The following is a 26,732-nucleotide window of genomic DNA, read 5'->3' as shown; positions in this document are numbered from 1 at the left end:
ATTAGATTGTGTGCATAATTTCACGTCCCTTCTGCTTTGTAAAGCTTATGAAAGCTGCGGCCAGGCAAGTTTCTCATCCGCGCCGCTGGTGTAGTGGTATCATGCAAGATTCCCATTCTTGCGACCCGGGTTCGATTCCCGGGCGGCGCATGGAATATTTTTTACACCCTCTCTTCCCCCCCATAGCTTAACTATAGCAGCAGAGGAGCCAGCCATAGCAGCGCACCGCCGCGAATGGCGGAAGGGGGTTGCGGTAAAATTTAGGAGACTGGAAAGAAAGGAACGCCACCGGACGGTAGTGCGCATGCGCTGAGGGAAGGCGGAGAGAAAAGAAACCGGCGGAAGGAGAGGGCTAACGTATGATGCAGCGCGCATGTGGTATCTGATGCCAGAGCCGGCGGAGGGAACGGCCCTGATAGGTTAGTAATACGCCTGCGCTTGTTGCCGGTCGGCGGGCTACCCCCTGCGCATGCGCTGTTGCTTCCCCCCTCTCTGAGCCGGCCGCGCCGGGCCCCTTCCCCCGCCGCCGCCATTTTGAGAGGAGCATCGGGGCTTATTGTCCGCCTTGTGGGCTTCGCGGGGCCGGCGGCGCTCGGGCTCCCCAGGCGCTGACTGGGCCGCGGCCGGCGCGGCAGGAGACCCCGGTGGGAGGGGCAGCGGTAGAGCCATGGAGGACGAAATGCCCAAGACCCTGTGAGTGGGGAGGGGGCGATCGCGCCTATTGTTCGGCATTGCGGGGAGGGGCCCCCTCCTCACGCCTGGCCGGGCGGGAACTGGGCAGGGGCTTCCCCTCGGGCTGGGACTGCTTCACCCCCATCTCCAGCCGTCACTGGCGAGGGGAGCTCCGTCTCCGCCTCCTCAGGCAGCTGGGGGGGGTCTGTTTCCTGGGGGGAGGGGCTGTCAGGGGAGGGGAGCTGCAGGGGGGGCTGCTTCCTCGAGGGGGAGGGACTGGGAGAGGCGGGGGGCTGCTGGGTTTTTTTCCCCCAGGTTAAATGGGTCCCTAGTTCCCCACTTCCTCAGAGGGAGCTGGGGGCGAGGGGGGGGGGGTGAGGAATTGACTCAAACTGCACAGTGCCCTTTCTCCATTAATTATCTTTTACCCCCTTCCTGTTTTTAAGGCTTTGTTCTTTCCCTATTCAGGGTTTTTCTGTCATCTGTATTTTTCTCTCTTTTTTTCCCTCTGTTCTTTCTTTCTTTCTCATTCTCTATCTGAAAGGCATTTTTTTTTGTAGATTGAGTGTATGTACCTTTTCATGAGCATATGACTTAATTTGTGTCTGCTTGTATCTGTGTTGTATTAACCCAATTTGCAAATGCGAAGCCTGATCTCTTAAATGGATTTAAAATAATCCTGACTTCTAATTGAGGGAAAACCCCAAAACAATAATCAAATCCCTGTATAATTAAAAAAAACAACAACCCAACTTTGTGATAGGTTCCATTTCATGAAGAGTGATAGTAAAGCTGTTTAGGAAATGAACAAGAGGGGTAGGTAAATCTGTATAGATTCAGAGGTATTTGCTACAATAGGGCAATGTACTGTTAAAATAAACAGAGATGGGAGAGGGTTGTAAATTATGATGAATTTTCCTTGTAATGTGGGTGTAGTTAACACACTGCTTTGAAAATCTATCAGCAATTTACACAACTGACTCCATTTGAAATACATGGGAGAGCTGGAGGTATAACTCTTGTCTACATTTCTTCCCCCTTCCTCTTCCTGACAGATTTTTTTTATCTGGAGTGATTTCTAATGCTTTGACTTCATGATTTCACTGAGCTCTAGCTTTGCTGTTCTATTAACTTCTTCTCCCATTTAGGCTGCTGCCACCATCTATTATGTCTTACTTTTAGGAGTATTGCTGTATAGGTAGGGGTTGTGAGGGGGAATCAAACGGAGGGGGTGAAACATTCCAAAAGTGAGAGTAAAGTTCCTGCATTTGCCCTTGAATGATGCTTTGCACATGTCCCATAGGCATGATAAATGTCTTGGCTGGCTTGCTGCATAGGAAAACAGGACTCTTGTGACTTGTGCCACCTTTTCTAGTTCGATTCCCTAAGTGATAAAGTAAACACTATTAAAAAATACTAAGGTCCCATTGTCTTTTTATCCATTTGAACTGCTTGAAACATGTGACCTATCTGTTTTCAGAACATTCTCACCCCCATACTCATGTTTTATTTTTGTACTCCTTATTTTTCCCTAACTGATTTTCTCATATGGAGTCTTGATTAATGATCTTACCAGTTACTCCGAGAATACTGATTCTGTTTTAAAGAATGAATTATCTGCACTCAATACATGCAGCTTATTGCAAAAGCCTGAATGTGTTTCTGACCTGCAAAAAATAGCTATTGAGCAATATTCTGAGAATTGTATTTTCTTGAGTCAGTTTCAGGGAATTACAGTTAACGCATCTGGAATATTGTGCCATTAATTTAAATTTCAATCTGTAATATTCACACACTCAGGGTTTTGACTAAAAGGCCAATTTCCAACATATGAGTCTGGAGTTTATTTGGAATAGCTGATAGGATTTTTGTGTACAGTTTTACTAATACTAAAACTTTTACTAATACTAAAACCTCCATCCATAGAAGGATTAAATTAGTGTTCAGTCACACTGTCTTGCTACAGTTGGATAGGACACTAATGTCCTTGGGTGTTTGCCAGCTTCTAAACTTTATCTTTCTGGTTTTCTTAGAATAGTTGTTTTTAGTAGCTCTTTCTGGAGGACATAGGTTGGTTTTAAAACAGCCTTTTCTTTATAAAGATATTTGTGTAATCTAATGCTTTGATATGAGGTTGTTAAAGCCTTGATATTTTGAAGCTCAGCTGAGCTGGATTGATAGCTATATTGTTTAAGTAACTCAATCATTGAGTAGCCTATTTATGTTTACATAGTAAGCTATGTAACCACTGCTTTTGTTTAAATAAATGTTTGAGCATTCACGTTTTAAGGTCACTTGTAGAACTTCACAGAAACAGTTTGCTCATGTAGCTATTTGATTCTTTAATATTGTTCTTATATTCAAAAAGATCAGTTTCAATTTACGTCTGCTTGTTTAGCAACACACTTTTCAAGAAGATATATACTGAAGCCTATACTGAGGAAATAAGTACCAGTTAATTAATGAAGCGTATAGTTAGGAGGGTATGAAAATCCATAGTATTCCCATATCTGGAGAGACTTTCCCTCCTCTGATGGAACTGTTAGCCAGTCCAGCTCAGAAGAATCATTGATGTTGGTGCCTGCTCCTGCAATTAATTGTTGCATGTACATGCTTATTTCTGACTTCAATTGAGTTACACTTAGGATGGCAGGACTGGACCCTTAATGTACTTAATCTGTCATTGCCTCTCCACAGTAGCTCTCCTGTAGCTTTGTCTCCTTGTGAAAAAAGCCTGTAGAAATGATAGTGGAGTGTAGAAATATCTATGGGTAATGACTGTTAATCTAAATATTAACACAATGAAGAGTTATAGTGTAGCAAGTGAGCCTAATCTACACTCCAGTATACATGTGCAATGCCAATAAAGCAGGGGTTCTCAGTCAGGGTGAAGCGGTGTCACAACCACTATGTCGTTCTCATTTTGCTAAATGGGAGACAGGTCTTGGGTGGATGGCATTGGTGAGAACCACTGCAGGAAAGCAGTGTCCTTTCCATACCAGAGATGCTGTTTTCAGTTTGCAGGCACATGGCATAGTTAAGACCCATTTTAAATTTCACTAGTTATTCAGTACTTAATTTGAATTCTCTAGTGCATTTGTGAAGGTTATTCAATGTAAATGCAATATAGCAACTTATTTCGCCAGCAGTCACTCCACATAAGTTATTGTTAATTTATTTCTATAAAGCCATCACATCCCCCCAGTAATACACCTCACATACTTTAGAGTGCTACCGTTTTATGTCTTGTTGTGAATTTGACATGCATATAAATGTAACACTGGAAGTAAGTTAATTTTTTTTTAACTTGGCACTCCTGGCAACTGCTGAAGTAGTATGTTAGTTAATTTGTCACCAAGCAATACTGTCTTCAGAACTACATTTTTTTTATGATTACACCTTTGCTGTTGCCCCAAATCTTAAACTAAACGACCCTGTTAACATGTTAGAGAATTCATTTAGCATATTTGACTTCAGTAATAAATATGAAAAAAAACATCAGTCCACTTTTAGGAACATTGGTACCTGTCAACTTTAGAATAGCGTAGTTTTTCTCTGTTGGTCTGTTGAAGCAGCAGCTATGGAAAACCACCTTTTCTACTATGTTTTATATTGATTAGCTTGGCATAGTGCAAGTTTTTTTAAAAATAGTATTTGGGAATTCTTTATTTGAAATACATATGAAATATTTCTCTGACAAATCTGTTTTTAGATTTACTACGCATGCATAATTTTAAAACATAGTTTCCCAATTAATATGATAGCAGCTGGTCCATTTATGAACACTACATTTATGAACTCTTTCACATTTTTGCTTCTTGTTAACTCTTTGAGCAGAGCTTTTAATATTTTAGGAATGTTTGATACCAGCCCAAAACTTTGCATGCCTTTCTTTAGCCAGTAAGTGCAAAAAATCTGCAAAGTTACTATCCGTTGAGCATAGGTAGCAAAGGTACACAACTATAGGAGTTAAGCTATAATGAAAAATAAGGGAAGTGGAAATACTCTTGATATTTGATATCTTTAAGCAATTTTTCTACTTCACATTTCTGAGAATACTTGCATGTTTTACAGCTTCCATTTTGGCTTTCTCCATTAACCATCACTACCATTTATCAAGTTGTGTGCCTTTTCTGATGTGTTATACCTCTTGAATGCCCATTAAGACATTCTGTATACGTATACAGAAATTCTAGACATCTATGCACAAAGAACTGAGTTTTGATATTTGACATCACTGACACTAAAATGTCAAGAAATGTGTTGCACCATTCATATTGCAGATATTGATACTGCAGGAACATATTTTTGTAGCTCCAGCTGATATAAAGTTTTATATGGCTGCCAAGAGATTATCCAACTAAATCCGACATCCTAGAAACCTCTTAAGTTGCTATGTAATTCTGCAGGTGAAAAGGTGACATTATTCACTGAGTGATCAATTTGTAGATATTCAGTTTCTAGGAAACATTCTGACTCTGAGGGTGTTACTCAGCCTATTACTGAACATCTGGACTCTTCAACAAAAACTTTTATTTCAATTACTCCACCTAACGTCACTTTAAACATTATAATAGCTGCCCTATTTATAAGATAAATCTTTATCACTCAGATGCAGAGAAATCCTTGCATTAATCAAAACATCCACACACACATTAAAATCTGATCCTGATTAAATTTTCCATGTGTGTAACTTTTTAAGGGCTGGTTTACACTGGGGGAGAGATTGATCCAAGATACGCAACTTCAGCTACGCGAATAGAATACTACGAATAGCGTAGCTGGAGTCAAAGTATCTTCGATCGAATTACCTGGGGTCCACACAACATGGGATTGACGGCCGCGGCTCCCCTGTCGACTGCGCTACCGCTGCTCGCTCTGGTGGAGTTCCGGAGTCGACGATGAGCGCATTCAGGGATTGATATATTGCGTCTTAACGAGACGTGATATATCGATCCCGGATAAATTGATTGCTACCTGCCAATACGGTGGGTAGTGAAGACGTACCCTAAAATACAGGCCCTGGCTCAGACTTGAGGTTGCCATTTTTCTTAATGTATTACTTTTTTATTCATGCTTGCAGATGGCCAAATACATTAAATTCCAGTAGAAGTTAATTAAAGGCATGGTAGCTGAGTGGACAAAGTGTCTGCCTTCTACTTCTCATATACCAAGTTCCTATTCTGTTGTGGTTTATAAATTATTCACCGATCCAGGCCAATGGGGGCTGCGGGAAGCGGCACGGGCCGAGGGATGTGCTAGCCGCGGCTTCCCACAGCCCCCATTGGCCTGGAGCGGCGAACCGCGGCCAGTGGGAGCCGCGATCGGCCGAACCTGCGGATACGGCGGGTAAACCGGCCCGGCCCGCCAGGGGCTTTCCCTGAACGAGCGGTGGACCGGCTTTGAGAAGCACTGGTCTAGATCAGTGTTTCTCAAATGTGGCTACTGTGGCTGCCTGCGTCCACAGGCTCCTGGGGGGATGGGGAGAAGCAGCGGCCCCTCCCCTGGGGCCACTGGCAGAGGTTGGATCCTGCCTCCCTCTGTAGCAAGAAACGCTGGAGGAGCAGGCAGCGGTGGAACTCAGGCTTCTGGCTTCAGCTCTGGGGTGGCAGGCGGCAGGCTCCAGCCATGGAGCGGTGGGCTCTGGTCCCCGGCCGCAGGGCTTCGTCCTGGACCCACTGGCCCCCACTGCCTCCTGCAGCCCCCATCCATCGCCCTGGCCCCCGCTGCCTCACTACCCACCTCACCATCGAGGGCTTAATTTGTCCCCCAGCTTGCTGGGGCTTTGTAAATGTGAAAAATATTTGTATGTTAATATCACTTTTCACTGCCTCCTAACCAACTAGCAAGTCTGCTACTGTGAAAAAAGATATTAACAAACATACAAATATCACTTTTCATAGCAGTAGACTTACTAGCTAGCAAGTCTTAAGAAAAAGCAACAAAAAGGCAAAAGAAACAACAACAACAAAAGACAAGAGCATACAAAGCACCTTATTTTTGTTTCTATTCTGGTTAGGTCCAATAAAGAATAGAGACAACTGTACATTATTTGAATTATTGAGTTTAAAAATAAAAACAAAAAAAACCCTTTACATAAATAAATTACAATGATTTGGACATTCATATGTGCATATTTATTTGTTGTTCCTAAAGTTAATTAAGTATTTTAGGAAAAATTGTCAAAGCGACCACCAGCAAGAGTTGGTGGCTGCGCTCTGAGGCCACCAAAAAAATTGTTGTGAGAACCCCTGGTCTAGATAATACTTAGTTCTGCCTTGGGTGCAAGGGAGTGAACTAGGAGACCTCTCGAGGTCCCTTCCTTCCTATGTTTTTCTGATTCTATATCAAGTATTTAATAGGGTAACTTGTTAAACTGTTACATTAGTAACCATTTTTGGTTCTGTTAATGGAATTTGAGTATGTAGTAAAAGGAGGTTGATTCTATTTAATACATTTGAAATGATTTTAATCATTTTTAAATTCTGATTTGTCTTCCATTATTATCCAGATAGAAATTTGTGGCCTTTAGAGGTAGAACCATCATAGAGCAGTAAGATTCAGTACTAGGTACTTGAGGTTTGCACAGGGATTTAACCCAGCTCCTCTTAAAAGTAATCTACTGTTCATTTCCTAATAAAAATATCACAAACTTAAGTTCCTTTTTGAATTGGTTTCAGAGTAACAGCCGTGTTAGTCTGTATCCGCAAAAAGAAGAACAGGAGTACTTGTGGCACCTTAGAGACTAACAAATTTATTAGAGCATAAGCTTTCGTGGACTACAGCCCACTTCTATATGCATCCGAAGAAGTGGGCTGTAGTCCACGAAAGCTTATGCTCTAATAAATTTGTTAGTCTCTAAGGTGCCACAAGTACTCCTGTTCTTCTTTTTTGAATTGGGGCCTTAGTCTTTGGTTTGGCTTACACTTAAAAGTTAGGTTGACATAGCTAGGTCGTTTGGGTTTGGTCCTCAATAGCTATGCCTACCTCTCTCCCCAATGCCCCTTGTGTAGATGCAGCTATGTTGACAGAAGAATGCTTCTGTAGACTTAGCTAAGTTCCTTCAGGGAGGAGGTAGTCTTACACAGATGGGAAAAATCCCTGCCATCAGTGTAGGCTGCCTGCGTGCTGTGGGGTTCTTTCCATAGTATGGATTCAGCTTTTTGTGTCTTTCTTACCTCTAAATAGGAATAATACTCCATTTCTCCAACCCTTTGTCTTATTTATTTATAGTGTTGGCTCTATAGGGCAGGGACTTCTGTATTTTTGCTATATGTCTGTACAATACCTGGCATAATGGAGTCTCAGTTGAGGATTAGATACTGCCATAATACAGATAATATGTATGGAGATGGCTGTGGCTCTCATCCATGCCAGAGCTGAAGCACGTTGGTGAGGCAGCCCATATTAAAGCTCTAGTCCTGCAAGGAGCTCCTCGTTTGGAGAGTCCTGTGCTCACATGGAGCTCCACTGAAGTCAGTGAAGATATGCCCAGGCACAAGTCTATGCATATGGACTTGCAAAATCTGGGCCTAACTGTTCCTTAAGCAGCAGATGACTTCTGTCTCCAAAGCTATCAGTCCAACATTTCTTGCAAGCATTAGGTTTGAATGGGAAAATGTAATCTATGCTATTTAGGTTTTTATACTGTACTCATCACTGTAGTATCTGAACACCTTAATATTGGAGTATCTCCATAATCTGAAGTTAGAATGTAGTTTGCATCTACGTATATTAAAACTGAAAAGCTTTCAGAACTGTTGAATTTGCTAACTCGTAGTAAAATATTTTGCTAAATTAAGGGATTGTGCTTGGCTCAGCAAGAAGTTCCTGCTTTCGTTTTTAATAATGCTGAATGGAGTAAATAAAAATTTAGATATTTATATGTTCCTTTTAATCTTACAGATATGTAGGGAACCTGTCAAGAGATGTGACTGAGGCACTAATCCTCCAGCTGTTCAGCCAGATTGGACCATGCAAAAACTGCAAAATGATCATGGATGTAAGGGCCTTTTACTTGGATAACTTTTTCCACTCCTTGTAGCATGTCAGTTTAAAGAAATTCCTATACGTTTAACTTTTCATGAGTACAATGAAGCCATTTAAAGAAGGATGCTGAAGAGCTTAACTTGTTGATGCAAACTTCAGTGATGGGTATGATATTGTAAAAGGAATAGAGCATATGATGTAATTGGACTCAAACGTTACTTGCTAGTGTTTTGTTATATCAAAAGGGCGGGGGGCGCACAAAACATGCTAACCAAGATGCCTACCATAGCATAGTTTTAAAATATTTTTCTAATATGTTGCTAATATTGTGACTGGCTTAAAGCTGTCTCTAAATTGCTAAGACTTTCAGACATAGATATAACTGGGCACCAACTACGATTTGGTTAAAATTTGAGGGAGTGATAATGTTTAATAACATGTGCTTTTTTTAACAGACAGCTGGAAATGATCCATACTGTTTTGTGGAGTTTTATGAACATCGTCACGCAGCTGCAGCATTAGCTGCTATGAATGGACGGAAGATAATGGGTAAGGTAAGCTGTCATGTCTAAAGCGTGAGTTGCGGTGGAAATAACAATATATACAATGATATGGATGAAACATCTTTAAAATAAACAAAACAAACCCCCAAGCAGAACTGAGCCACAAAAGGTAAACACTTTCTCCTGTTTTTTTTATCTTGTAAAGTGAAGAACTTTTAACTTCATTTGAGCTTTACGATTGTGGTGGTAAAAACTGGATAGTGACAGTTCATAGGAGCGTTGGGTACAGAAGTAGGACGGAAGAAGTCAAAATGGTTGTAATAAATATTTTAATTCCATTTGAAGGTGAGGGAGACTAGCAGAGCAATAAAGCAAGATAGATTAGTTATCTTCATTGTAAAATGGCTTAATGTAGCTGGAAATAGAGCATTTTACCAAGAAACTTCAGCCACTTAGACTAATGTCTTTAACTACAAACTTGTGTACCTTCTCCCCCTGCAGTATAGAAATTAATAGCTAACAAAATCAGAATATGGTTCCAATATTTACTTTAGCAAATGTTATTTGTAGGAGGTCAAAGTGAACTGGGCAACAACCCCCAGCAGCCAGAAGAAAGATACCAGCAGTAAGTGCCCTTTATGCTTTTGAGTAATTTTTTTATTTGCACAAATAGTTTTTAAACGTAAGCAATAAGCATCATACAAATGTTTGCAGTAATGTTTTGATCATTATCCTAAGATGATATTAAATGTGTTTGTGTTAATAAACTTAAGAACAAATCTAATCTTTGTCATCAGGTAGTACCGTTGTCAGCACACTGCGTTCACAAGGTAATTGTATCTTCTTAAACATAAAATGAAATCTCTCAAGGGTATTCACTAACCAGCTGAAGCTATTTTGGGGGTTTTTGTTCTGTTTTGTTCTTACGTTTGTGGCAAGATTTCCCTCTCCTTTCCCCATTGCATCAGAATGTGGTCTGTTGTCCACTCTTTTTCATTCTGGTGCTGTTTCTTACAGTCCTTTGACCCCATTAGTCATGACTGCTATTCTAGAATTTCACCCACTATGAGAGCAAGAAAATCAGCTGCCTTCAAGGCTGTTACCTGTGCTGCTCCATACAAACTCATTTGGAGTACTTAAATTGCTTCTGAAATTCCCCTTTCATGGCAACCCAGTGTGTTGCTTCTGTACTTGGCCAGCCTTAAACTGCTTTTAAGAATTTGCGGTTTAACCAAACTAGTATTGTAGTGGATTTGTAAGTTTCACACCTGCTCTAATATAAGTTAGTCTGTATAGTGTTAACTATTAAAATATGCTTTATGAAAAATTGTTTAATCAAAGTGGAAAAAATCCTGAGATGTGGGACCTTTATTTCTCTCCAGTGCTCTTTTTAATGTCTGTGACATAAAGTGAAGGATTACTCTTTTCATCTGTTGCCTTCAGTCTTAGTTCACTTGCACATGGATTCAGTTGTATTGAATACACATGGATTCACATGATGTAATGGCTGGGCAACCAAAACTGTTTGACTTTTGACAAAACTGTCAAATTCTTTAACATCAAACTATTGCAATGCAAGGTATTTCTTTGTTCTTCACAAAATATGGTTACACCAAACATTTTGTAGCTAGGTTCAATATCCATCCTACTTTTAAAGCAAATTTTATTCTGCATTGCTCACAAAACCACTAGATGCTTTAGTTGGTAAAGTTTTGGATAGTTAATGAACTATCTGTAAATGTGTTTAATTTTAACATTACTATTGTAACATTAAGATTTTAAAGTTAGCTTTGGCTTTTAAGTAAACAATTGCAATCTATGATAAAATAGTGACTGGTTATGAACATAACTACAAAAACAAAATTTGAGTTAAATACTGTACATCACAGCATTATCCTTAAAATTATTGCTTTTGTTATACTGTCACCAAGTGATGGTTATATTTGAAGCAGTGACAAATGTTACCTTTGATAGGTAAAGGATTTTAGTTTCCCATGTAGCTCTCAGGTATATGGAAGTTAATGCAATATAAAGTTGCTATACTGCTTGTGTTTCCAGGAACATTCTTCACACTTGTAAATTATTTTCTCTCTTTTTCCCAATAAGACCATTTCCATGTCTTTGTTGGAGACCTCAGTCCAGAAATTACAACTGAAGATATAAAAGCAGCTTTTGCACCGTTCGGAAGAATATCGTAAGTGATTTCTTAGGGCAAATAAATTAAATGTTACCTTTTACTGGAGGCAAGCTTACAGTAAGTAAAAGTCCAGTCAAGTTGCAGAAATGACTGCAACGCACACTTTTTGTGTTCATAAAGAGACTTCAGAGTTCTTGTACTTGAGTAATAAGTAGGGATACATAATAAAATTACCCACCAGCAGTCAGTTTTCTTTTTTTAGAAAAATTCACTGTATATGTAGCTTTGTTTTTATACTGTAGAAATCCTCGTGTAACTTGGAGGATGTCATACTGAGTAGTTTCTCTGACATGGGTCTTGTATGATTACATTTAGTGGCAAATGAAATACATGTAATCATTCTTAAAAAATAGTTTAATATGGATCAAATTCCATGTACATATTCAGGTCAAGTCAGATTTTGGCTTTTTGATGATAGTCTAGGTATTTAATACAAAAGTTCTGTTAAATAAAATAGTTTGTACTTCTAGTTTAATAATCAGTTTGGTTGTTTAACGCTTGCCTTGTGGTTACATCTAAAGGCCACAACCAGTTTGGGCCTAATTGTACTAGTCACTATACAAACAGTAAATAAGAGTCCCTGGCCCAAAGAGCTGAGTCTGAAAGACAAGATTTAACAGGTGGATAGGGAGAAACAAGTGAGGTGGGGAGATGGGTTAACAAGTAGAACAGTATGTGTAAAGACTTAGCTGATCAGTGGTAGTGATCACAGCTCTCTACCTGCCTACTCATTACTATTTGCTGTATTAACATACAGCTGTAATGCTTATAGTTTGAAAAGCATTTAAAAATACATGCTTTGTAGCAGAGCTAAGAGCGGCTTGTTTGTTCCTTCCTCCAATTTAAACTGTTCATTTACCTTGAACTAACTACTTGTATTTGGATTGCTGCTCCTTGATGGTGAGGTACCAAGATAAGTGCTTTGAAGTGTTGTGTAGTGATGCCTTTATTTGAAACAAGTTTTTCTTATGAACTCCAATATATTGGACTTAAATCCTAATTTTGTTTCTTATGATAGGGTTTTCAAACTTGATCTGCAGGAGATTCTCATTTTAGAAAACACTAATTTATATTTCAGATTTTTTTTTTTTTTTTTAATTTTAATCACTGTCTCTCTCTGTAGAGGTAGCAGGTATACTTACTTGCAGAGGAGGTTCAGTGCTTCACATAGCTGAACATCTACTCTCCTGAATGACCCATGGCTTCTAAAGTAGGTCTTATCTGTCCTCATCCAGAAGGATTAGTCTGGGAAGGAGGAAGTCGTACACTGAAATGTAGGAGGGATAGTTTTAGGCAGATCCTCTTTCAGAGCTGCAATCATCTTTCCACCCCAAAATACTGGTCTAGCAGTCAACTGCACAAGGCTTTTTTGAGAGCTGGCTTAGTGCTGGTCTACACTGAAAAGTTACGTACCTTGACATAACTACATCTCTCAAGGCAGTGAAAAATCCATACCTCTGAAAGATGTAGTTAAGCCAACCTAACCCTCAATGTAGAAAGCATAGGGTACCGCCTCATGAAGAGGTGGATTATCTGCAGCGACAAGAAAACCCCTCTTATCACTGGTTAGTGTCTGCACTGAAGTACTGCAGCGGTGCCAGCATAGCTGTGCCACGCAAGTGTTTTAAGTGTAGGCATTGCCTTACTTTGCAGTTTATATACTGATACTCAGAGTGTAAAGAGGGCGGTTAGTTCCAAACATAGGCTATTTAAATTGCTGCCTTCATTTTTTTTTTTTCAGTTCCTCCGAGGGGCGTCTGTGTATAAAATAACTCTTAAAACTGTGCACCACATGTCTGAAAAACAGGATTACTAGGATCCTATATATCATTCCCTTTGTTCCAAAAGAGATTCTCGTAGTGGTGATTCTCTCTGCAGTGAGAGAGCTGATTATCCAGACTTTGCAGGGCCTAAAGGTGTGGGTTTTTTTTTTTTTTGGTTTTTTTTTAGTCAGGTTTCAAATAACTTGTGTGAGCAACCCTCTTATCCTTTCTCTTTGGGGTATTCAGTACAGAATCGTAGGGCTAACTATCTGAAAAACCTTTTAGGTCACCTTGGCTCAAGCTAACTTTTCATGGGGGGGGCGGGGAAGGATTTAAGATCCCTCTTTGTTGTAAACTGTTGTCCTAAAGAAGTAAGGGTAAATAGTAATAGAGTGGACCTTGATTTCACACAGTTACTCAATTAAATGTGTGAAGAATACTCCATATTTATAAAACGAAATTAAAAAAAATATTTTTTTGTATATTTAACTCTTCTTAGTCATTGACTAATTCCTGGAAATGTGATTTGAGATTTTTTTTCTGATTTTCTGTGAAATAATCAAAGTTGAACCAACGCATGATTAGCACCTAAGAATTTTTGGTAGCTTTATACAAGTTAATCTTTAATATAAATACATCTTTATTGTGGTCTCCCTTTATGTTTGGTGTATGCATGTTTTCACTTGTTCAAGTCTTATTTTCAAAGTTTTCAGTTGAGGGTAAGTATAGCTTAGTTTTTATTTCCTTTTTAGGCTGTGCAGAGCAAACTGATCTAAGATTACATAAATGACTGTTCTCAGGCAATTTGTAACATTATTATTCAAATTTTCTTAACACAGAAAATTGCAAGCAGTTTAACACTTTTTCATGAAGGGTTTAAGGTACATTTCATTCTGTAGTGTGTGAAAGTGATCTTAATTTGAGCTTTTCAGTGATCTACATATTCTCTATAGCCGTATGTGTAGAAGAACTAGGTTTTAATACAGAATGCAATTATTTTAAAAGGTTTTAAAACTGGCATCATAAAACTCTCATTATGATTTTTCTGCCAGTCTTGGAATACTGAATATTGTGCATCTAGTTGATCTAAACCATATTTTATAAAGCCTTTACATTACACTGCATGACTTTGCTGACTGGTTTTATTTATCTTGTTTTTTCAAAAGTGCCTGTATTTTTATGGGGTTGGGGAGGGCAGGATAGTGTGTGTGTGTGTGTGTACTTCTTGATATTTGTCTAACTGTACACGAATTGCCTGAGAAACACCATTTAATAAAATCAGACTTCCCACAAATGGGGTTTAGCTATTGTAGCTGGGTCTCTCCTTTTTTTACTCAATCTCAAATAATAGGCCTCTGGTTATTTTGCAGAGTGTCTCTGAAGAATGGACAGAATTGCCATGGCTAACTACAAGCTACAGTTCACAGTGGACAAACGTTGTAGTTTTCTTATTTACTTTTATAAATTTTGCCTTTTATATCTTGTAGTTTCCAATCAATCCTGTATGATTGCTGTTTGAGAATGCAGTTTTAAATTCTTTATAATAGTATATAGTTTAAAACGTAAATGTCTTTAGTGTTTTATTTCCTTCGATAATGCAACCATTTCTGAAAATGTCAATTTTTCAAAATTTACAGCTGCCCACAGTCCAAAAAGGGGGTAACGAATTGACCTGAGAAACTTAAAGAATTCAGTTAACAGGCGACGTATGCCTTTTAATTCCTATTTTTTTCATTTTTCTATTTCATATTTTTAATGAGTAGGTAGAATGTGTTGGCAATTAGCAAGCTATAAATTGCATGGTTAAAGAGAGCCATTCAGCTAATGTTAGTCAGCTGTGTGGCTTAAATGAGTCATTTGAATAGCTGCTTTGACCATGCTTAGTGTCTTAACAATATGTTAAAGCATTTTGAACTGGGAACCATCTATTGTAAGATATGTTTATTAGAGAAACTATTGATTTGCATGTTTACAAAATTAAGTTTAATTTTGCTACTACATGACAAAACACTAGTAATGTTTTTGTTTAGAAAAGGAGGAATTTGTTTTGAATATGTTGCTGGTGCATTAAACAGTTCACTTTAATAAAGGTGAAACATGAAAATGAGGTCTGTGTGTTACTCACGTTCATTTTATGATGTTTTTTTTAATATGCTAAATTGGCCATTGCTTCTGCTTTTTAGAGATGCACGAGTGGTTAAAGATATGGCAACAGGGAAATCTAAAGGATATGGCTTTGTTTCCTTCTTCAATAAATGGGTAAGTAATGGCATTATAGATAGTATGAGTTCTAAAATCTTGGTAGTTGCTTTAAAGAGAACAGCTGTGTAAAACATGTACATTTTTGGTCCCTTTTTATATCTGGTACTGTATCAGTTTCCCCTTCTGTAAATAGGTAAGTAGTATTATTTCCATCTATCATGTGATATTATAAGGCTTCATTCATGTTTGGAAAGTACTTAGCACTTTCTAAGCATCATCCCTATGTAAGTGCAAAGTATTTATGTACAGAGATGAAAACTAGAATACTCACTCAGACTGATATTTGTATCTGAAAATTTTACTTTTTTTTTCTTACATTAAATACAAATTACTTTGGACTGAGTTATTTGGCTCTGGCAGAATGGCAGTGTTTTAGTGCTTAAAGGTCTGGTGCACTACTCTCTAAAGCAACTTGTATTTGGAAATACTTTTATAGGATTTGCATTACATCATTAGTCAGTTTTTATACAGCCTTATTAGTGGTCTGGGGTGGAAGGTATTCAACATAAAGGGAGAAAATGGAGCTAACCAGTTTAGTATTAAACTTAGAATAATCAAACATTCCTACTTACAGCTTCTTTATGGGCAGGGTACTAATAACTTATAGCTCCAAATCTCTCTCTCTCTCATTCAGAAATAATACACTTTGGAGGGAAGAAAGAGTAGGGCAAGCCATTACGTGGTCTCAGTATATTTTGAAAATGGGAGATTGGGGGAGTTTAAAAAAACAACACCACATACTTTTCGTGGTGGTAGGCCAGACCAGTTTGAAATATTGGGTCTGAGAGATTTATTCTAAATGCAGATGAGGAAGAGCTAGAGACTCAGCTGAAGGAATGTTCCTACAGCCTTTAAACTTAGTGGAGCAACTGCACAAACATGCTCTATAAGAGTGCATGACTCTTCTTGGGATACATTCAGTTTGGCCTAAAATAACTGCCTTAATCCTGTATTTTAAACATCTTTTTGAAGAACAGATTTTATTTCAATATTTGTTAGAAGTTGGCAATATCTGAGTCTGACAGACCTACGCTGATTCGCTTTTAGTATGGTGTTGCTCAAAAAGAATTTGCTGAAAAATGTTTTTCCCCTATGGACAGGATGCAGAAAATGCTATTCAGCAGATGGGTGGACAGTGGCTTGGTGGAAGACAAATCAGAACTAACTGGGCAACACGAAAACCTCCAGCTCCAAAGAGTACATATGAATGTAGGTTTTTAGTTTCTGTCCACCTTGCCCCCACCCAAATAAGGAAGAAATGAAACCTCTTATTAGTTCTAATTATTAGCGCTTCTATCATGAAAAAATTCAATGCCCTGTAGAATTCAGAAGTAAAGATTTTGCTTGAAGAAATATGATATGTTAAATTATAACTTTACACAAATTTCCTTAAACACTAATATTAAAATTTAAAAACCTTTCAGTTACTTTTCAGCACTTATTCAGTCTTGCATTTCAGTCAGCTTGGACAATGAAAGTAGTGTTTTTGATTTAATTTATTTTCATGCACTGCCAATGTTTCAGTTTTTGTGGTGAAAATACTGGGTGTGGGAGGAGTGTATTTAGACTTAAACTGATGGAAGAAAATATTTCCATTAAGTGTATTTAAAAATAGATTTATAAACCTGAATTTTGGGCTTAATTTAAATGACATCCCTCTAAACATTATATGCATCAGTAATCCATCCCATTTATCATTTGGGAGTTACATGTCTCCTATTTTGAGATCATCATGTATTTTGAATGCACTTTTGTTTCTTTATTTTGTGAAAATGACTCAGTTGGGAAACCTCACTGACTTTTCATGTCCCTTTTAATGCTTTTAGTTCTTTGCTTTACATATCTCTCACTTCCTAAACTACCACTTGGGAGGATGTTATAGCTGTATATTTTGTAAGCTAAGTCTAATGGTAAAATTAAATTTACAGGAGAAAATGTATTGGTCTCATTTAGGCATCGCCCAAAAAACCCCTAGGATCCTTGCTCTTTGTAGACTTCTGAAGACAGGAGGAAAGTAAATAATTTGTTTAAATAAAAAACTTAAGAAACATTTTTTTACAGCAAACACCAAGCAGCTGTCTTATGATGATGTTGTAAATCAGTCGAGTCCAAGCAACTGTACTGTATATTGTGGTGGTGTTACTTCAGGACTAACAGGTATGGCATCTTGTAAATTTTGGGGTTTCCTCATAAAATGTATCTAAAAATCAGAAGTACTTCCTAATTTTGATTTGTCTACTTTTTCTACACTGCAGAACAGCTAATGCGCCAGACCTTTTCTCCATTTGGGCAGATAATGGAAATTCGAGTCTTCCCAGATAAAGGGTACTCTTTTATACGGTAGGTTACATTTTGCTCACTTTTAAAAACGTTACTTTTACCTTTCCCTTGAAAACTCGTTAAGCACTGGTGTCAGAATGTTTCTAGTAGGAAACTAGCCTAGACAGACTTAGACTATCCTTGAGTGTCTACAGTTTAAACTATAGTCTCCTCTTGTTTGTGTGGTAATGTTGATCTGAGTTAACAAAGATGTACTACTTTTCTTTTTATAATTTCATAGTTGTAAGTATTGGATATGATTCTTGCAGATTCAGAACCCTATTTTTAAATGCACTTTCTTACATTATTTTCACAGACAGCGCTGTAGATAATCAAAAATGCAGCTTAACACAATTTCAGATTTTACCTATCATGCATGCTATTTACTTTTTGCAGCTCACTCAAGATGAGACAGTGAAACTAGATAGGTCAGTTTTGCTTTCTGAATCTTTGTACTACTACAGTGCTGCAGTATTTGAGTTCCCTTGCAAAGACTAGTTTCTCCTGCAAACAATTATTTTTCATTTTCTTTTTGTAATCAAACTTGGAAACTCTTAAAACGTAAAGTGCAGGCACACTTTTAGGCTGAAAGTCTCCTTTGAAGTGTCTTGTCTCTATAGGTGTATGGAAGGTGGGTTTATATTGATGTTCCTTTTGTATCTTAACAGGTTCAATTCTCATGAAAGTGCTGCACATGCAATTGTTTCTGTCAATGGAACTACTATAGAAGGGCATGTTGTGAAGTGCTATTGGGGCAAAGAAACACCAGATATGATCAATCCAATCCAGCAGGTCAGAGAACAAACTTTCACCAACTTGTAAGATGGTGATTAGTGTGATCTTATTAATGAGATTCTTAACATATTTCTAGCATGGAAATACATATTAGTTTCAGGGTGGTGGGTTGTGGATTTCATGTGCCATGTGACCTCCCAAATTAATTCTTGCTTCCATGATATCTGCCTTTTAAGATACTTGATCAAAATTAAACTGTTTGGAACTTGTGGAAACCTGCTTTGGACAATGATAAAGAGAGAGTGGGAAGAGCTTTAAGTTTCTGTCTGAATTTCAACTTTGCTCTTTCCAGCCGAGGTCTCTGGAAGAGTTATCTGTAATATTAGACTGCTGTACTCCAGAGAATACTCAGCAAAATATGTGTGTGCAGGAGGTGGGGTGATTTTTCATATATATAGCGTTAGAGGGCGTTGCCCAGCTAAATTTTATAATAGCTTTCAAAATGAGGTATTAGAATATAAGCCCTTTTAAGTTCTTGATTAAAGGCTAGCTTGATAGGTAGGAGTTTCTACATCAATAGATAAATATGACTGTTATTAGTGTATTCAATATTTCAACTTTCCTTGCAGAATCAAATTGGATATCCACAGGCTTATGGCCAGTGGGGCCAGTGGTATGGAAATGCACAGCAAATTGGTCAGTACATGCCTAATGGTTGGCAAGTCCCTGCATATGGAATGTATGGACAGGCATGGAATCAGCAGGGATTTAAGTGAGTATGCATGCTAACTGATCTGTGTGCTATAAATAAATTGTGAAGAATGATGCTTCATTGGGGGAAATCATCAGTTTAATTTGGGATTCATTGAAGTACAAGGAAGTTGTACCATTGTAAACTGGTGTAAGAAGATCAGGTCCCATATCTATCTGAAAGTACAATAGGAATTTTAGGTTGGCAGAATAATTACCATTCTTGAAATATTTTCAGGGTATAAGGGACTACTACCCTTGCAAAAATGCCAGAACTACCTTTTAGAGTAGGGGATGTATACCTCGGTGTCCTGGTCAAACTAGTACTCTCTTTACTAATGGTCATCTTGAACTTCTTGTAAATATAGGCACATTTTGTTCCTTTGCCTAGCCAAATTCTAACTCTGGTAATTGCACCATGCCTACTTACAATTCCTTTGAATTTTAAATTTAAATCAGTATTTAGTTATTTCAAACAGCTGCTATTACTTCCCAGTTGTGGGTGAAGTGATGTCGGTGCATGTGCACTCATGTACCTGAAAATTGAACTTTTCAGAAGTGGTGTGCCAAGTCTTCATTGATTCACTCTAATTTAAGGTTTCGCATGCCAGTAATACATGTAAACGTTTTTAGAAGGTCTCTTTCTATAAGTCTATAATATATAACTAAATATTGTTGTATGTAAAGTAAATAAGTTTTTTAAAATGTTTAAGAAGCTTCACTTTAAATTAAAATGCAGAGCCCCCCGGACCAGTGGCCAGGACCTGGGCAGTGTGAGTGCCACTGAAAATCAGCTCGCATGCCGCCTTCGGCACGCATGCCATAGGTTGCCTACCACTATACTATAATGACCTAAATCCATTGAACTACCCCTTCTGAGGGGTCTGGTGGCAACAAGCTACTTGAGCTCTACTCTTTCCTCCCCTCTGTTCCCATGCCAGCCCAGATATAACTACAGATGTTTATAAAACAATCTGGCCCTCTTTAAAATTCAGCTACACACAACAGCAGTGAATTCCTGCGTGGATTCTTTGTTTTTTACACTTACTGCCTTTAGTTGTCAACAGTTTTCCTCTTTTGCTTATGCTTATATCTGCACTTTATAAACATTTAAGTAACACCAGTCTAACTGACAAGTGTTGTGAGGGATTTTTTCTCCACTGAACTTGTCTGTTTTCCCATCTGTAATGGGCCTGCATTTTTTTCAGAAGTGCTGAGCATCTACAGTTCCAGTTGACTTCAGTGGTGCTTAACATGTCTTAAAGTAAGGTCCTAAATGGCTTGCCGAAAGTCATGACATCAGTGTCAGAACTGGGGTTACTTTTAGGAATTTTTCTGTTTACTAGGCAAGTTTCTGTTGGCCAAAACTTGGAAAGTATCTAATTAGCTTTCAGTGTAGTGTGGCAGTTCTTATCCTCTCCAATCTCTTAATGTAAATTCAGTCTTTTGGAACTATACATTTTCTGTAATCACCTCTCTTCCCCCTCCCTCCACAACAGTCAGACACAGTCTTCTGCCGCATGGATGGGTGCAAATTACGGAGTTCCACCACCTCAGGGGCAGAATGGAAGTGTGTTAACTAATCAAACTGGATATCGCATGGCAGGTTTCGAAACTCAGTGAGAGAAAAGGACTCTGGAACCTAACACCAGTGACTTGAGGCAACAAGGAGTGCTGTAAAGCCTTTGTTTACTTAGATTTATCAAGTCAGTGCAAATGTCCGATACAGTGTATTTATTTAAAGAAATCATTTTAATCATGAAACTATTTGTCATCCACATTGTTTAAAGAAACAAACAGGAAAAACTAGATGCTGGATGTCTGCCAACTTTTGCCTTCTTTTCCTCCTTTTGATGTGTGTTTCTTAAGATCCTTGTTTGAAACACAACAAATGCAGGGATTACTGCCACTGTTAAATTGGGGCAGAAAATTGCACAAAGTCAAACATTTTTTTCTTCTGAAGTAGTGTGCAGTTTTAGTTTGCATTCCTAATGGTTTAAAATGTATTATAAACAGTTGTACAAAAAAGCCAAAACTGTGTGAATTCTGAAGGTTCTTTACAATCTTCAGCCTGTGCACAAATTAGTTTTAAAAATAGCCTATTGTATAAAGTGTCCATCTCTCCACTTTTGTTTATACCAGGGTTTTCAAATATAAATTATTTTACATCATTTTGTATCTAGACATTTTTCAAACAGTTGTCTTTGCCTTATGTCATGAGGAAAATGTGATGCTCAGCATAAAATTGTGTGCACAACTCTCAGATGGATCTAACTGAAGTCACATTGTGTTCTACGTGAGAAGGTGCCTAGAGAAATCTCTGTTGGATTTGTTCTATAGGATTTTTATCTTCAGTGATAAACTTTGATGTGTACTAGGGAATATAAAATCCTGTTACAAATACCACAATGTGACAAATTCCTAAGAACCAGCTTTTTTCTGTCAATCTACATTTACACATATCCATTATCATGTAAAATATTTTAGCAAACTAATATTTTGCACAAAAGTTAGAAAACTTTGTATGTTTCCTTATTTAAAGGTAGGATGCAGAGTCCTTTCACGTGTTTTATGCATAACATTTTTAAGGGGTTTTTTTTGGTCTTGCATGTGAATATCAAATATACACTTTGGTAGTCTTTGAATACAAAGTCATCCGCTCTTTTTTTAAAGAAACTGTAAAAGACACAAAGTTGTATGTAGAAAACAAATCAGTCTTACTGTTTACTGATAGTAAATTTTACTCAAATAGAGTAAGTTGACTTGATTTTAACATGTACAATTAGAGCTGTGAAAACTGTAGCATTGTATGTGTAAGCATCAGGCGGGGGAGGGGTATGTGGAATGCTCCAATTTAGCCTGAAGGACCAGCTGGGCAAAGCATTTTTAAATGTTCAAAGGCCAAAAAACTTTCTATCCTACCTCCTTGACCAGCCTTCAAAGAGCAAAAACTTCTTCATTGTGTAATGTTGTTATTTATTATCCCTATTAAGCTTTGGCTTCTGGAGTTCCCATATTCCTTCCCCCCCCCCCCCCCCCCCCATCAGTTGCAGTTGGGCAACTCAGAGTATCAAGGGATTAAACTTTTGCTATATTTGACAGTTATGTGACAATGTATTTCAGGGTCTTATATGAAGTAATAACAGAGGACAGTGGGGAGTGGGACAGGAATGAGGTCAGGCTCCCCTTTTCTCCCCAATTAAGGATATAATATTGGACTGTTTAAAATTTTGAACATTTTTATTAGAAAATGGGAGGGTTGGGGAGAGGGGGAAGGCAGGCATAGGGCAAATCTCTTAGGAGATTGTGTTGGCCTATATCTTGTAGCCAACGTTCTGTAAAGTGTGGAGGACCTGAGTGTGTGTGACTCTCTGGAGAACTTTTCTATGCAGCTGTTTTTAAAACTTGGCTTTAAAGATGGGTGAATACAAACCAACTTTTTTACTTGGAAATGTTTTCCTCCTTGTAACTCTTGCAAATAGTACTCGCAACAAAAAACAAACAAAAAAAAAGCTTAAAAGTGAAATGTTTCACAAAGTATATCAGTATCTTTTTAACTTCTATGGATTATTCTAGGTTAGGGCTCTATTCTGACTTTAATTATGCAAACATACATTTTTACTTTCTGCTTGACCAGCTGTGCTGTATCATATATTTTGCCCAAAGAACATCCATATCTGTGAGTAGGCTCTGGAGTTTAGCTCAATGCTGTATTTGAATACAGATTTTAAAACCAATATATGCATAATGTGTATTTTTACCTCTTTTATTTTGACTGCATGAACAGCATCTGTCTAAATTTAAAAAAATGTATCGTGATTCCTGTCATTAAAATGTACACATTACTGCTTGGTTTAATTAAAAGCAGAGTGGGGGAGGGCTTCCTGTGCTGATTGTTGAGGACTGAAATACCTCTTGAATTATAGGCTCCAAGAGACAAGAACACACCTTTTTTTAATGAAACAAATTGAGAGGTCACATGCAATATGGAAAATCTGATCTGTAGATGGAGAAGATACCTCTTTATTTCTCTGAGGCCTAGAGTTGTGAAGAGTATTGTCAGAATGAGACACCTCTTGAATTCTCCCAATGCACTGGCTCTTTCCTTGCAATGGCCTTGGTGTAAACAGCTCTATAAAAAGCTTGCTAAATGTACATTATGGAAGTTACGCCGTTCTATTTATCAACCAATGTTTGGAACAAACCTACTAAGTGAAATAACTTGACATGCTCTTTCACAAGTCTTGCATTGGGAGCCAGAGAGGGCTGTAAGTGATATTTGTATTAGTGTTGTATCCCTTTTGTCCCCACCCACTCCACAAAACACCTAAAGCAATATTGAGGTGACAATCATTTGAACACATTCCTCTGCCCTACCAGTGCTCTCCTTTCTTCCTCACCCTTTTTTTTTTTTTTTTTTGTTCTGAATATTTGCACTTCTATCAGGCTTTGGTGTTTACAGAAATGACACAGCTGCCTTGATATGTAAGGTATGCGTTATAGAATCCCAAACACACAACAGAAAAGGATAAAATGGCTTATTTCCAAGGTAGCAGCCTGGACTATTTTTGCATTAGCAGCCCACTTCATATTTGTATGAAACATTAAATTTCACTTGAATGAATGTATTTTGATATTTGTGGTTAGGGGTATAAGACTCTTAACTCCACAACTGGTGACTTTTTTTTTTTTTTTAAAGCTGTTAAGGATGTTAATAAAACTGTGTGAACTTGCATATTCCCAACCTTATCAGTTTTTTTATTTTGCTTGTCACAGTGGAGGTTCCAGTACTTCAGGGGAAAAGCAGGCACTAAGAGGATGCTTCCTTTATTATAAGCCTTATGTCAGAATGCAGTAGGGATGTATATACTGGCAGTGAGCGGTTTTCCTGTTTCCTCAGAGGGAGATCATACTGGCTCTGAATTTGTTTGTGCTTAAAGGTGTAGCCCGGGTACTGTGTTGATACATATAATTTTCGTGATTTCATATTTGTGTTCCCTTTGGCCCAGCATGCCTGACCAGTACTCTTGTTACATGACTCACCAATAGCTATATGCAGCATTTTAGTAATTCAGTACATCCTATGGGATGGAATTAAATTCTACTCTTCAAACAAAATATTTGTTTATGCAGTGATATTAGTAAAGCATGCTGCCCAATCCTTTAGGAGCGCCATACCAAAGATGTGGTGAGCTTGATGTCACTTTCACAACTTGTTAGCTTTTAGTTGGATTGTTCCCTCTTGTGAATCAATTAATGGCTTGTGCATGTGTCTAGGGTAGAGGTCATGGATAAACTAATTTAAGTATTTCTAGCACCCCAAGATGTTTTTTTAGTCTCAGAAGTCTTCAAATACCCAGTTTGTCACTTACCTTCCTCTCCAAGTAACAAAATCAGCTTATGAGCACTACTTAATTTTAATATAGAAAATCTATAATAGAATTTGCATTAAAGTAATGAATAGTGTCTGCTTCTGTAGTCACAAAAGATGCAATCCCCTTACCAATGTAAGTGGCATTGGCTGACAATGCTTAGCCTCTAGCATGCCCAAGCTCTAACTGTTGTCAAATACTAGGAGGCTGATCTGGCATTTCTTTTGCAGGCATAATGCCCATTGACAATAAGAATGTGGCCTGTGTTTCATTGTCACCAGACTAGAGTAGACTAGTAAAATAGCTCATCAGCACTGCTGGCAAATGGATATATGAGTGGCACACTATTTTAATATTTGGTAATTGGGGGGATTAGACATAAGAATTTTTTCAGCCTGAAACTTTTCTAACACCATAGGAACTTAGTGGCTCTTGCTCATGCCTGGGTCCTTTGTAAATCTCAGGGCCATGTTCTGTTACCGACTTAATATAATTTAACTCTCATTCCAGTCCTACACTTGCAGTAGTTTTGCTGCTCCCTGTAGGGTAAGTATGTAGCTGGATAATTGTTGCTTCATTTATCTACAGGAATTTTGTGTGTGACTTCTTATAACTATATATCTGAGGACCAAACGAAGACAGTGATGCATTGGAGACTTATACAGGAAAAACCCACGTTCCCACACTGCACCATGGTGTTACTGCTTTAGAAAGGGTCACACTCTTGCCACCTCTCATGATTGTACAAAGAGTCTTGCTTTGTTTTTCTTGAAACCATATCTCTTGGAATCCTCAGCTTTCATTGGGGGGGGGGGGGGGGGGAATTCTAGCTCTTAGTGTTAGAGAAAAGCTTGACCAAGCTGTACCAGTAAGCTTCAAAGTTAGATGTCAAATGAAAGAACCTTTTATTTTTAAAATAAGTTTTAAACTAATCTCATGATTTTTAGGGGTACCTGACATGATTTTTGGATAGTTGGGGTTGGCAATACTTGTGAATACCTAGGCTCAGATTCACAGTTATTTAGGCTTCTTACTTCTAGTGAAATCAATGGAAGTTAGGAGCCTAAATGCTTTTGAAGATCTGGCCCTGAGTCCACTGTGAATGTATAATTCACTAACACAAGTGACAGTGTGCTTTTAATGAGGTTTTTCTCCCTAAACTCAGGTGCAATCCTGGGCTTGTTGGGGAAAGTTACACCCCTGTAAAGTGTGATTTTTAAAGCCCCATGCTACTAGAAGTGCCCTTATGACCACCCTTATTCTGGTATAAAAGCATGTGGGGGTGGTCTTTAGTTCATCTGACCTTGAAAAGCGATTAAGCTAAATTGCAAAAAGCCACTTATTCTGGAACAACTGTTCATGCATGTTTTATAGCGATAGGTCCACGTGGTTTAATTATGTTGGTACAGTATCATAAATGGTACACATTTTCTTATTTAGGCAAGCCCAAATTCACGTCTACACCTCTGCACACCCACTGTGACATAATTACTAATTCACACTCAGCTACACTCCCACCCATTAACTCACTGACAAAGTTACATCTATACTTAAACAGCTACAGTGGTAATGCTCTTAAGGGTGTCAGTATAGATCAGGGGTCGGCAACCTTTCAGAAGTGGTGTGCCGAGTCTTCCATTTATTCACTCTGAATAAAGGTTTTGCGTGCCAGTAATACATTTTAATGTTTTTAGATCTCTTTCTATAAGTCTCTAACATATAACTAAACTACTGTTGTATGTAAAGTAAATAAGGTTTTTAAAATGTTTAAGGAGCTTCATTTAAAATTAAATTAAAATACAGAGCCCCTTGGATCGGTGGACAGGACCCTAGGCAGTGTGAGTGCCACTGAAAATCAGCTTGCGTGCTGCCTTTGGCACAGGTGCCATAGGTTGCCTATGTATGGCCATATTGCATCAGTCCATTGAGCCCAGTATCCTGTCTTCCGACTGGCCAGATGCTTCAGGGCTAATGAACAGGACAATTTTGAGTGACCTATCCCTTGTCCAGTCCCAGCCTCTGCTAGATTTAGGGCAGAGGTTCTCGATCTGGGGGTTGTGAGGTTATGTGGGGGGTAAGGGGAGGAGTCATGAGCTGTCAGCCTCCACCCTAAACCCTGTGTTGGCTCCAGCATTTATAATAGTGTTAACTATATTAAAAGATGTTTTTA

General features: G+C 38.3%; 1 protein-coding gene and 1 non-coding gene across 3 annotated transcripts; both read left to right on the top strand.

Annotated features, from left to right (window-relative positions):
- Positions 1-79: 79 nt before the first annotated feature.
- TRNAG-CCC (transfer RNA glycine (anticodon CCC)) lies at positions 80-150 on the top strand. Its single transcript has one exon. It is a non-coding gene; the product is annotated as a tRNA-Gly (tRNA).
- Positions 151-495: 345 nt separating this feature from the next.
- TIA1 (TIA1 cytotoxic granule associated RNA binding protein) lies at positions 496-23,925 on the top strand. Of its 2 annotated transcripts, XM_054017485.1 has the most exons (13): positions 496-693; positions 8,578-8,674; positions 9,117-9,215; positions 9,735-9,789; positions 9,962-9,994; positions 11,271-11,358; positions 15,308-15,383; positions 16,487-16,595; positions 17,448-17,543; positions 17,642-17,726; positions 18,374-18,497; positions 19,070-19,212; positions 20,690-23,925. In XM_054017485.1, exons 1-13 carry the CDS (start codon positions 668-670, stop codon positions 20,811-20,813), a joined length of 1,155 nt encoding a protein of 384 aa, XP_053873460.1. In that variant the 5' UTR covers positions 496-667; the 3' UTR covers positions 20,814-23,925. The 2 variants fall into 2 exon arrangements, with proteins under 2 accessions (XP_053873460.1, XP_053873461.1); XM_054017486.1 differs by lacking the exons at positions 496-693; positions 8,578-8,674; positions 9,117-9,215; ... (1 more) ...; positions 9,962-9,994; positions 11,271-11,358 and adding an exon at positions 14,762-14,830.
- Positions 23,926-26,732: the final 2,807 nt, after the last annotated feature.

This window comes from Malaclemys terrapin, chromosome 2, assembly GCF_027887155.1.
Source record: "Malaclemys terrapin pileata isolate rMalTer1 chromosome 2, rMalTer1.hap1, whole genome shotgun sequence".
NCBI classification, from domain to species: domain Eukaryota; kingdom Metazoa; phylum Chordata; order Testudines; family Emydidae; genus Malaclemys; species Malaclemys terrapin.
The sequence above is the reverse complement of the archived record's forward strand: the minus strand, read 5'-3'. Positions and strand labels throughout refer to the sequence as shown.

Bases quoted from the DNA above. Each gene is read 5' to 3' on its own strand.
- TIA1 (XM_054017485.1), top strand. From the start codon at position 668: ATGGAGGACGAAATGCCCAAGACCCT. The intron at 9,790-9,961 runs GTAAGTGCCCTT...CTTTGTCATCAG, and splicing joins CCAGAAGAAAGATACCAGCA to GTAGTACCGTTGTCAGCACA. The intron at 17,727-18,373 runs GTAGGTTACATT...GTATCTTAACAG, and splicing joins AAAGGGTACTCTTTTATACG to GTTCAATTCTCATGAAAGTG.